Genomic DNA, 12023 nt, shown 5'->3' on the forward strand with positions numbered 1-12023 from the left:
ATTATTCCAGCCCTGTATAGATTGGGCAGGATAACGTCTGGTCAGGTAGTGGCTAGGGAAGTAGCAGCATTTCTACAGGTGAAGGTATCAAATACATATGACTAACACATGGTGGTGTACACCACGGCATCTTTATTTTGACAATAGGATGTCTTTGTTTCACTCCCAGGTGACCACACTGATGCGTGGTGCAACCCTGGGCTTCTACAGAGGAAATGTGCAGCTTCTCTTGGATGATATGAAAGCACTGAAGCCTCACAACCTGCCCATGGTGCCCCGTCTTCTCAATCGCATCTATTACAAGGCATGTTTGACACTGAATTGCCCTTCAGAATCAAAACTGCTTGAAAGAAACGTTGACACAAAACACGAATTATGAATTCTGCCACCCAATCTGTAGTAGTTTAGATGAACCTTCGAGCAAGTGTGCCGATTTCGCAGATCCAAATAGGTCAGTGAAAAACAAACTACTTCGTGCCAAATGACCGTGGACAATGCCTCAGGTTGGCATGTGCAAAGTGGTTCTCAAAATGGTGTCTAATTCCACCATAAATTTTCAACAAGTTAGTGTTGGTTTTATGGGCATTAAGCATCGGAGTAAAGAACTGAAAGCTGGGCGAGTTGGTATTAGATGCATATTGTGCTGTCTAAAAAAATTCATATTTTTTTACTGAAAAAGAATTAGCACATCTGTGCTGCATGTGCCGCAGGATTGATTGAATGATATTTCCTATCAGTCAGCTTTTGTTTGCTCGCAGGGTTTCAGCGAAGCTGTTTGATCATTTTTTATTTATTAGTTTTTCACTACCAAGTGTAATTGGCTTTTTTCACCACCAGGCGGCACTTGTAAAAAATGTTCTGTACAAGTTGCCATGCCTTTCAGTAAAACAGTAGTTGAGAGTTTGGGCTCATGTTGTTCATTCCTTTCTTCTCATTAATGTGCTTAACGCGAAACCCATAGTATGCATTGGAGTAATTTCAGTGCTGCTACTGGCTGCTGTCCGCAGAGTTAGTAGCGCTAATAGGGGCCCACATCCGCAGGAAATTCAGCCATTATGAAAAAATTATCCGAATGCCACAGACTGTGTCTCATACCCGCCAACTCTCTCGATTTTTTTCCGGAAGACTCCCAAATTTTGACCAATTTTCCCGATTATACGGACACGGCCATAAGTCTCAAAAAATGGAATCAACCTCACCGCAAACCAAAAAAAAAAAAAAAAAAAAAAAAAACCTCACACACCACAGCCGCATCGTAATTGCCATCATGTGCTAAGTGGTTGGCTGAAGTCAGATTTAAATCCAAGTCATTTGTGTGTAGACACTGAAGACCTAGCTCAGTTCACTTCAGATCGAGACATGCATTGAGGAGTGCACTTGTCGCAAAGGTCAAATAGGTACTGCATGATGGCCGCTATATAAAGAAGTGTCATGCGGTGAAGCATATAAGGAATGGAGAGGTCACTGTCGCGGGACATTGTACAGGTTCCTTATATAACTATATGTGCGTGCACATGTCGTCTCTGGTCACAGTACGAGTGCTGAAATGCCGAATAACTCTACTGGCCACTATTCAGAGTTGTTTCTGACATTGTTGTGGCCCTGAAAGAAAGAAAAAAAAAAAGAGCAAATTCTCTTTTTTTTTTTCTTTGTCGTCACCCTCCTCCCTATGTTGGCAGGCGTAGTGTATAATTGTACTACTCATTTTTCATAAATCATTGGCTTTAGGGACATCAGAAGCATTGTAGTAATTTCAGTGCCACTAGCGCGGTTCATCCCCAAAACTTGTAATGCTACGAGAGCCTTACATCGGCAGGAAATGCAGCCACTGTGAAAAAAAAAAAAAAAAAAAACGTAATGCTGCTTGTCAGTGTTTACGTAAAGCAATAAAACTGGACCACTACATCCACTCAACGGAAGGATGCAATGTAACATGCCCTTGAAGTTCCATCTGAGTCACTTTATCTGAACAACTGACCACTGGAATATGCAAATCTTCTCCAGATCAAATGTAGATCCACCAATAATCAGGCCAGATTGGTGGCAGCTCTTAACCCTGCTCCTTGTTTAGTATAACTCTCCCTACTTTACTTTGTTCATTGTTTTGTATCTTAGCAACTGATTTTTCATGATTTTTGCTTTTTAATGTAAAAAATTATCATTCTGCAATGCTTTGTTGCATTTTATTTGTATTATTGTTTTGAGCTTTCCCCTATGTAATGTTTGTGTAATCCTTTACTGCAAATCAACTAAATGATGTAATCGTAGTGTAATATTCAAGCAGTTGTGCAATACATAACCACTAATATTGCTGATATTGTTGCAGTATTGACCCCCCTCCTTTTTAAGAATTATTTTTTAGAACTATTTTATAGCATAGAAGTAAGAAGTAGTTTATAGTGTTTTAAGAAGTATTTAAAAAGTATTTATTCCCATATCACAAAAAAAAAAATTATTAGGGGTACCCCTCGAATAAAAAGTTCATTCAGGAGGGGAAAGAATGGCTCATTAGAAGAGAACACAAAACCAAGCAACCTTCCTTCAATTTCGTGCCCGATCTTCAGTGCCATGTCCGTGTAATTTCAAAAAAAAATTTTGTGATATATAGTACGTATGGGTTTTTCTTGTGTGGAAAAAAAAAACTATGGAGGCTTTCAATATCATTTGCTTATTATGAGTTTTCATATATTAGTATTTGTTTGCCGTAATCTTCCTTGCTAAACCATCAACCCCAGCCAGATGTTGTGGAAAGCCACCATGGTAACTTCACATTTCTACCATCATACAAGCTTTTACTTTTCTCTAGTTGTCTGGCATGCAAAGAATCTGCTGTCGGGAAAAACTTTAGCTCTTATAAAATGTTGCCTATTTGGTATTTCAGAAGTGTAATCTACCAAAATAGCTTTACGAAATACGTTATGTCCTTTTAATATATGGCTGGCACTTTAGGCAAAGGTTCCCAAACTAAGCTCCAGGAAACTGAAAGGCACAACTGGGCTATTTCGGTTTCATGAGCATGCATTTTGACTTTGGCCTTCACGCTCTTAGTTATAGTCCATAGTTGATGTTGTTTATTAGTGAGAATAAGTGCATATTTTCTGTTTGACTTCTATGCTCTTGCTTTTCGCAATCATCAGAACCTCCCTGCTCTTCTGACCTTCTGTTCATTTCTTATAGGTTCACTCTGAAGTTCACAAGAGTGCCATCAAGACAGCAGTGTTCAACTTCGCTGTGAACCAGAAACGCAAGCTTCTTAAAAAGTAATCGATGCAAGCATTTCTGCCATTTAAATGCGACTAGCATTGCAATGTGAGCACAATGTTGCTGTGTGATATTTACAGCTTGAAATGACAAAACAGTATCAGTAACAAGGTTCTATTGACTGGAAATTAAGACTTCTGTGACGCTTTCCAAATACATCTAAAGGGGCACTAAATTAATCGATTGTAAATCTGTTCAGTATAAATGACATTTAATATTTCCATGATCAGCAGCGATCAAACAAGGAATGTTGCTGGAACCAAGGTTTTAACAAGTGGACTTTAGTCATAAACTTGCCATAATCCATCAAACATAATATTTAAAATAGGTGATCCTGACTGCGCACGTTATGTGTTGCGTATGCACACTGAAAATGCCAAAACTCCTCCGGGGGCTCATTACGAGATATCTTGAAACAGAACATTATGACCGTAACATAAGGTAGGTAACTTGCAATGAGCATTTAACACTGAATTTTCACTCCCTCACACTTGCCATTACATGTGTACATAGTGGCTGTTTGCATGAGCTGAATGTGCTGTTGTGGAAACAAAAATATCCTTAATGTATGCTTCGTCTTGAATTTGCTCAGGGGCATTGTGACAACTGACACAATATGGGACAAGTATGTCTTCAAGAAGATTCGCGATGAGCTTGGCGGCAACTTCAAGTACGGCTTGACGACCTCTGCACCTGCCAAGAAAGAAGTTTTAGAATTCTTCAGATGTGTCTTTGGATGTCATGTAAGCATTTTCACTGAAGCTGAAGTCTTTTTATCTCAAAAGAATATTAGCTTCTTTATATATATATATATACATACATCCACCATAATGGAAAATTTGTGCTGCCGTGAAGTCGCACCTCAAGGCGAAATTCACATATATAACCAACCTCCCCTTTACTGATAAATTTTTTTGAATTCTTGGTGTGGGTTATACATGCAAAAATATGGTACTGCCTCACCTGCCAAAGTTTATCAGGTGCTACAATTTGCGCTGCAGTTTAAACTATGGATCACCGGAAATGTGGAGCTGCGGCCGCCACATTGAAACAATAACTGAATCTATCAGCCTTGCGTGTAAGACATGGGTTGACTTCGAGGCAAAGAATTCTGAGAAAAAAACCTTGCCTTTTAATAGAATAAAAATGGTATATATACAGGATGTCCCAATTGTCATGCACCAAGTTTTAAAAATATGCAAATGCCACATAGCTGGACAGAATCAAGGTAATGTTGTTTGCCGTCACTTGGAGATACTCATATTATTTTTTGCATTCTGCCTAATTACTAATTAGTCTTAATGAATTAATCAGCTTCTCAAATATTATTAGATGAAAAGTGTCAGTGAAAAAATTGTAGAACAAATGAAAAACTCTCTATGCAGCTTTCTATTGCTCATTGCGAGCTACATAAAAGTGTTTCTCCAAGCGTGAAAGAAGCCCGCTAATAGGGTACACGCAGAATTGCAGCGTGAGTGGCCACTCAAGGCACTTTGTGTGTGTATTCACGGGCTTCTTTCTTGCTCGGAAAGACACTTTTATGTAGCACATATTCAGCAACAGAAAGCTGTATTAACAAGTTTTTCATGCTGCTCTACAATTTTCTCATTGACACTTTCCATCCAATTATAATTGAAAAGTTGATTAATTAAGGCTTATTATGTAATAATCTGAGTATCTCCAAGCGACGGCAAACAACATTACCTTGGTTCTGTCCAGCTATGTGGCATTAACATATTTTTAAATCTTGATGCATGATAGTTCGGACAACCTGTATAATATCCTTGTTAAACTAATTGAACCTCAACTTAATATTTCTGCGCACCTGAAACACAGCTGCTCGTTCACTGAACCTCAACTTGATAAAATCCTCAATACAGCAAGCTTTTTTCATTTCCTAATCTTAATTTCATTGAACACCACATAATTGTAGTCAAACTTAGCATAGTAATTTTTTTCGACAGACTCAATTTAATTAAATCCATAAGAATGGAATGCATGTGCCTAAAGCTTTTGTGACAAGCAAGATCAAATAAAAACATAGCTAAAAAAGTGAATTTATCATTTGAACTTCTTTTAAGGCCTTCCCTTGAGTACGTAGTTCTTTGCCATCTTCTTCTTGCAGCCAGGCACTCTCTCTGCCTTTATTGGCACTCAAAAGCAAGGTAGCTGCATAATACAAGGACCGCACTTTCTCTGCTTAGTGCATACACTGTGCTAGGTAGAATAAGCATTGCACTCTAGCTAGTATGCTACATGATTCGATATTATATTAACTCTCCAACCGAAGCCATCGTTTAAGAGATTGCTACTAACTGTGTAGTTCAGCAAAGTTTGTGTTTGTTTTTTGAACGTGATAGAAAATGAGGAACAATATAGATGGCACACAATATGTTCAAGTTGCTCTGCTTCAAAGCAACATCTGCTAGCAACAGTAAGCACAATGTGCAGCAATATATTAAGAGGAAGCACAACTAGTACCTTGCATTGCCACATGATGTGTAGTCTTGGATATTAATTGGATTGGTGTGCTTCCACATTTTTATCAGCAATGATAAAACAGCAAGCCAGTGTAGGCATAGCTTTCTCAGCTCCAGATAGACTACCAAAAGTTGTGGAAGTACTGGCATTCACCAGATGTGTGCTGCAGAGCTACTGACACTATGAAACATTGTCCTCATTTTATGTCATTGTCCTCATTTGGTGGTTGTTTACTTGAACCTTTGCAAAGTCATCCTACATTTTCAGTTACCATATGGGCTCATGTAATAGCCACATCTCTGACCACAAGAGAAAGAAAAATTCACAAAAAGAATATTTTTACGTTTCACTTGTATATATGCCAAACACCTCATTTAAGCAGCCACAAAAGACAGACCAACAGACATAGCTATGTCAAACCATAGTCATGGTGTATTTGCCAGTGCTATTAATTTCAGCCTATGTGAACTTATGTGGTAACTTCATTTTTTTTTAAACTGAAGGGGTCAACTTTAATGAGGAAATTTATGTGTCTCTGTGTGGTAGTTTCACTTTGAAAATGATGGCGTCAGCTTTTGTAAAAACGTCAGTCCAGAAGAAGAACATCTTTAAGACTTTGTAAAATATGCTAAATGAAACAAAACTGCAGCTGTTATGCAAATCAATAGCTACTGATGCTATTGTTTACTTGACTCTCTGGATAGAGTTCTTGTGATTGGTGAACACACAATTTGGATTTCTGCTGCATATTCCATATATATGTATCCACTACATATCATCCCTTCCCACTTGGCTTGTTCTTTTTCATCCTAGCTTGTGGAGGTTTATGGCAGCACTGAAGCCAGTGTGGTTTCGAGCACCCTGCCTTATGACTTTGTAGGAGGAGGTGAGTGCCTAGGATTCTTTTTTTTTTTTTTTTTTGCTCTGCTATTCGGATTTGATAAAACACCAACAGATCTAGTATCTATGTGTTTTTTGTTCACCTTATTGTTTCTCAGTGTAGGTATCACGCTATGTCTGAAAATGAGCTCTGTCGAAATTTGCACGCTTAATAATTCATTGATTCTTGTTTAGTGCCTATATGTGTTTGCCTGTGAAGTCTAAGAGCAAAACTTTGCTGAAGACATTAAACCAATTTCACAGACTCACCCTAGTTATTGCCCATGATAATATGTGCACTCCAGGCTTTCAGCAAAAGCCAAATTAACTTTACATTTTGTACACAAAAAAGGCTTGTGCCTGCAACATGGCTGTTTTTTTTTTTTTTTAAATCTGTTTACTAGTCATTTGCAATATTCTATTTGTAATTGCAGCACAACTGTGCAGAGCTCTCACACTGTAGCTGCACAAATTTGTTTCTCTCCCCTCAGACAATGTTGGCTGCCTTTTTCCTGAAGTTCAAATGAAGCTGGTTGACGTTCCAGACATGAACTACTTTGCAAAAGATGACAAGGGGGAGGTTAGAATACTTTTGCCCTTCTCTGCACTTTTTATTTCCTGTCCATTGCATGTGCTCTTTGCAGTGTCATACTGAGTTTTATTGCGATAGCAATTATATGGACACTCAAAAGCAGATTTCTGCCGTCGCCGTGAGGTTCCGTATGACGTCAATGGAGATGAAATCGTCGCCGCGCGCCGAACGCTGTATGTGCGAGTGAAAGGGCGTGAGGGACGCACGCTTTCACGGGGAGTGAACGCACGGCGGAGAATAAACGCGCGTTCTGCTCTGTGCTCCCTTAAGGGCTGCAGAAGTAGGCGTCTCTTTCCTCCTCTACAATCACCACATATGTAGAGCAAACGTGCCTTCTTCCGACGCACGAAAGGCCGTGGGGGGGGAGGGAAGGGAGGCGACGTTTAGCTGCGGCACCAAGTGCCTATTTATATCAGAGGCTCCGGCAACAGTCACCAACGCCGCACGCATTTTGAGCGAACGCGGGCAAAATGCCGACGGCGTCGACAACAGTTCTGCGTGTTGCCGGTGCTGCTGCATGTCCAAGTTTATACAGCTGATAAAGCTGCTATCATTACTCCGTATAGCTCTCTTCAAGTTTGCTATCGCAATTGATGCTTCACCTTTCAGGTGAAACTGCGACTTTTTTAGTTACCATGTAGACTCATGTAAGCAATAGCTGCACCCCCCCATTTTAAGGCAAACAAATTTGCAATAATAATAATAATAATAATAATAATAATAATAATAATCTTAGATTTTACTTTTGTACAATTTGGATGCCTAATTTCAGCATCCAAAATGATTAAGCAACAGACCTGTCTTAGCAGTGTCGATCCGTAGCTGTACTTGTTTCAGTCTATGATGAACCAAAGAGGTAGATCCATTTCTTGAAAACGAGGGAGTCAAATTTCATGAATAAATCTGTGTGTCTGTATGGTAGTTTTAATTAAAAATGATGAGGTCAGCTTTTGCGAACAAATCGCTGCATAAAAAAAAAAGAAAACGAGAAGAAAACCATTTTGTAGTTTATGCAAGGGAGAGAATTTGTTTTAGTCCATGCAAGAAGGAAGCAAAAATACTCAAAAGAAATAATATTGCAGCTGTTATGCAAGACAATAGGGTATGAGTCGGTCAGCTCACATTACCGTATTTGCTTAGGTAAGACTCACATTCCTTTATACAAAACCCTGGGAGGGTGCAGGTCTTACACATGACGGCTGATGATGACCTGATAACACTTGTCAAATGACAGATTTCTTCAACAGCATGACACAGGACAGAGTGCCTCTTTCTTCCTCCTGTGTCACGCTGTTAAAAATATCTGCTATTTGACAAGATGTACCTACTAGGCCAAATGAACACTCTGCTGATAACACTGCATGCCTGCTGCACTGTCACTGCTACATCGATTATAAAACAACTGCTTATGCACTAGGAAATCTTCTTACTGAATGTTCTTTATCATTTTTCCTCTTTCCATTAGTACTGAGAATATTGTACTGCTCTAGTGCATTCAGTATTGCTAGTATCCTATGGCTAAACTTCACTTTTGAAATTTTGTAGCTTCAAAATGCGAGTTACAAGCCTTATCATCAAGTAAATATGGTATTCAATGTTTTTTTACCATTCTCCATTGGCTGCAGATCTGTGTTCGCAGCCCTTTGACCTTCCAGGGTTACTACAAAAATCCCAAAGAGACTGCAAATACAGTGCTTGAAGGTGGCTGGGTGCTCACAGGGGACATTGGGATGTGCACATCGGTAAAACCCTTTCCACTCATGTATGCAGAAAGCGAGCACTGTTGGCAGAGTTTTTCTTTCTTCTAACGTTCAGGGACAAGTACAAAAGGGAGCATTTGTGACAGGCAAAAAGTCCGGCTGCGGCCACAAATGTTACTAGCTAGAATTACAGAAGGGTTGTAGACGGGGGGCTTGTTGGCACAAATTTAAGTGAATACTTGGGGACACAGCGCAAAAAAAATAGGACAATACCAGACAACATGAGCACAGTCAAACAACCAACACTCTTATGACAGTGCAGATAAATATTGCCACATTGTACTGACTGTGAAGAACCAGACTGTAGTAAAACTGTGAGTCATGAATTTAACGCTTTATTGGGCGATCTTGTGCCACCCCAAAAAACAAATGACAGTCAAAGCACAATGATAGTGTAGTCACTTCCGGTGTAATCATTGGTGCTTGTGTGCGTTCCAATATGTACACCACTATTCGCCTCACGTATGCAATCTGATTAGACAAAATTTTTTTTACCGTAGAATCAGCAACGTTAGAGAATGTTATGATATAAAAAGGTGCATCTTGCACAGGGCAATACCATTGTAACATTTGTTAGCCAATGAAAAACGGTCACAGAAAAACATAACCAATGTACTCATGTCAATATATACAAGGTACGGATGTGCAAGCATACAAGCAAGAATGTGCAATCACTAAGAAATCAGTTATGTGCGCTACAAAGAAGCAATGTTGCAGTGTAAGATTATATCCAAAGCTCACGTTTTGCATGGTCAAACAGCTGAACAAAGTTTGTCAACTCCTTGTCGAACAGTTTAAATGTTGGCATGTTAACACACATGGGTTGTCTCATATGAATTGTGTATGACTCGAAAATTTCATGCATCATTAAAAATCTTAGTATTGCCACCTAAGAAATAGCACTTATAGTAGGACTAATGTTTTGGTTTCTGTGCCGGAGTTGAAACTTCAATCCTGCTAACTTTTGTTCTTGTTGTCGGCATCTGCCTTTGCTTATCATGTATCGCCCTGACCTAATGAGATTCTCTTGTACTCTGAAGGGAGCTGCTGTGTGTTCGCTTCTTTTGGTTACAGTGTAGACCGCTTATAACGTAAGTCGCCGGAGTCGCGAATATCCGCACTATAAGCGGTACCGCACTATAACCAAAGCAACAATTTTCAAGGGCCGCACATATGTAAAACATGTGCACCGAGCCGCAACGCGTATGCGACAGTCGAGGAATGCGGCTAGAACGTTTGCATTCAATTTACAGTCGAATCTCATTAATTCGAACCAAATCACGCGGCGGCGCCTCCGACCTGCATTGCTCGGGCACCGCCATAGAGTAAAAGCGTAGGAGAGAACACTCAATGTCGCGTGCGAACAAAACAACAAAAAAAAGAAAGAAAAATGTGGCGGAAATTTCACCTTCTCTCAAATGGCAAGGCTACGGCGCAGAGGGAAGCAGCGGCGCTGTCCCAGGCTGGCCAACGAAACTGCCCACGCCGGCAAACGCCCGCTTCCCAATAACGGCAGAAAACGAAACTTCGGGGAGCTGGCGTCAGGCCGGCTGGAGCGGCGGTGCCTACACGGCGGCGGGGGGCGCACGGTGACAGTCGAAAGTGAGGGAGCTACGAGGGAGGGCGAGGGGAGCCATCGAAGCGGCGGAGTTGCCGAGGCGAAATCCGCTTCCTTGCCGCCCTCCTCCCTCACATTCCACGGTCTCCGCGTGCGCCCTTCGCCGTGCTGTGCCGGTGCCACCTGCTCCCTGAAGTTTCGTTTGCTGCCAGTTATCGTGAAGCTAGTGTTGGCCGGCATTAGCAGTTTCGTAGCCCTCGCTCACTATGCGCGCCGTGATATTTCACGACTCGCACTCAAGATTCTGGTTTCAGCCTCACTGGCTGTTCATTCACACCACGTGCCCTTCTCCTCCACTTCGTCTCTCTTTCTTCCTCGAGCACTCCTTGAGGCGCCCGAGGGGAGCGTTCGCCGTCTCCGCTGACTTCGGTACTCCCAGGCAGCCACACTGTAACCGGTATTTCGTTTCCCACAACTGCACTATAAGCGATACGTGTATACATGGAGTGCTATGGGAAAATTAACGGGAGTCTGAAAAGACCGCACTATATTCGGTCCTGCACTATAAGCGGTTACGTTATAAGTGGTCTATACTGTATTTGTTTATTATCACTTTAAATGTGGAGATTGTGGAAAAGTGGAACTGGTAGATGCCGATTTTATGCATAATTTTTTCTTTTATTTATCTCTTAGTACCCAGTGAATGAAATACATCTGTTGGCTGTATTCATACACAGCTGTATATTACTGAAGAGAGATACTTTGTGAGGAACCTTTTCAACATTTAGGGATAAACAAGAGCAGAAGCACAGACTGTCTATAGTGCTTCCTACAATCACTTCACGTCATAAATGTTTCCCGAACAAACATATGTAGATAATGCAGGCTTTACATTTATAAGCTCTTCTGAACAGCGTGTTTTATTATGTTTCTTCTTTTATCTAAACCTTTGTTTCTTTTTTCTTTATCTGATTTCTGCTTTTTCAGACAGGAGCACTCAAAGTTATTGACAGAAAAAAAGACTTCTTCAAGCTCTCACAGGTTGGTGAACTATCAAATCGTCATAATTAGAGAGTAATTATTTATGAATGTATTGTTTGGTCAATAGTACTCCATTTTTGCACAAAAATATTCATTCAGAGGCTTGAAGCATACGCAGTTTTATTATTGACTGCATGCACTACGAGCGAAAAAAATTGTATTTTCTACGCTGCTGGTGGAACACGCCATGTTGAACGTCTTGTTAAACATGGTAGCACTTTCAGCAAAGTGATCATCTATGGCAGTATGGAGCACATTGGAAGTGAAATCAAGGTACGCTGAGCATGCAGGGGGTTCAATTCACATAAAGTTCAATGTTTATCAGCCAATGGTGTGCTTGCTGAAGCAAAACTACAACTCGGCAGTTGCTGTGGTTGCAAAAATACCAACCGCACATTCGGTAGACTAGCGGGCACTGCTGGCGATTGACCCCTTCTTTATAAAACGCCAT

The 12023-nt window shown here is 40.5% G+C and overlaps 1 protein-coding gene across 3 annotated transcripts in view; it reads left to right on the forward strand.

The window, feature by feature from the left end:
* Positions 1 to 12023, forward strand: part of LOC119442848 (long-chain-fatty-acid--CoA ligase 5) — a 74581-nt gene that overhangs the window by 49299 nt on the left and 13259 nt on the right. For all 3 annotated transcript variants that reach the window (XM_049662423.1, XM_037707891.2, XM_037707893.2), the window contains 7 exons: positions 170 to 304; positions 3178 to 3260; positions 3854 to 4004; positions 6556 to 6628; positions 7113 to 7201; positions 8839 to 8955; positions 11519 to 11572. In XM_049662423.1, the coding sequence (XP_049518380.1) occupies positions 170 to 304; positions 3178 to 3260; positions 3854 to 4004; positions 6556 to 6628; positions 7113 to 7201; positions 8839 to 8955; positions 11519 to 11572 (702 nt within the window). The remainder of the gene's footprint in view (positions 1 to 169; positions 305 to 3177; positions 3261 to 3853; positions 4005 to 6555; positions 6629 to 7112; positions 7202 to 8838; positions 8956 to 11518; positions 11573 to 12023) is intronic.

The sequence above is a fragment of the Dermacentor silvarum genome, chromosome 2, assembly GCF_013339745.2.
Source record: "Dermacentor silvarum isolate Dsil-2018 chromosome 2, BIME_Dsil_1.4, whole genome shotgun sequence".
Taxonomy (NCBI): Eukaryota; Metazoa; Arthropoda; class Arachnida; order Ixodida; family Ixodidae; genus Dermacentor; species Dermacentor silvarum.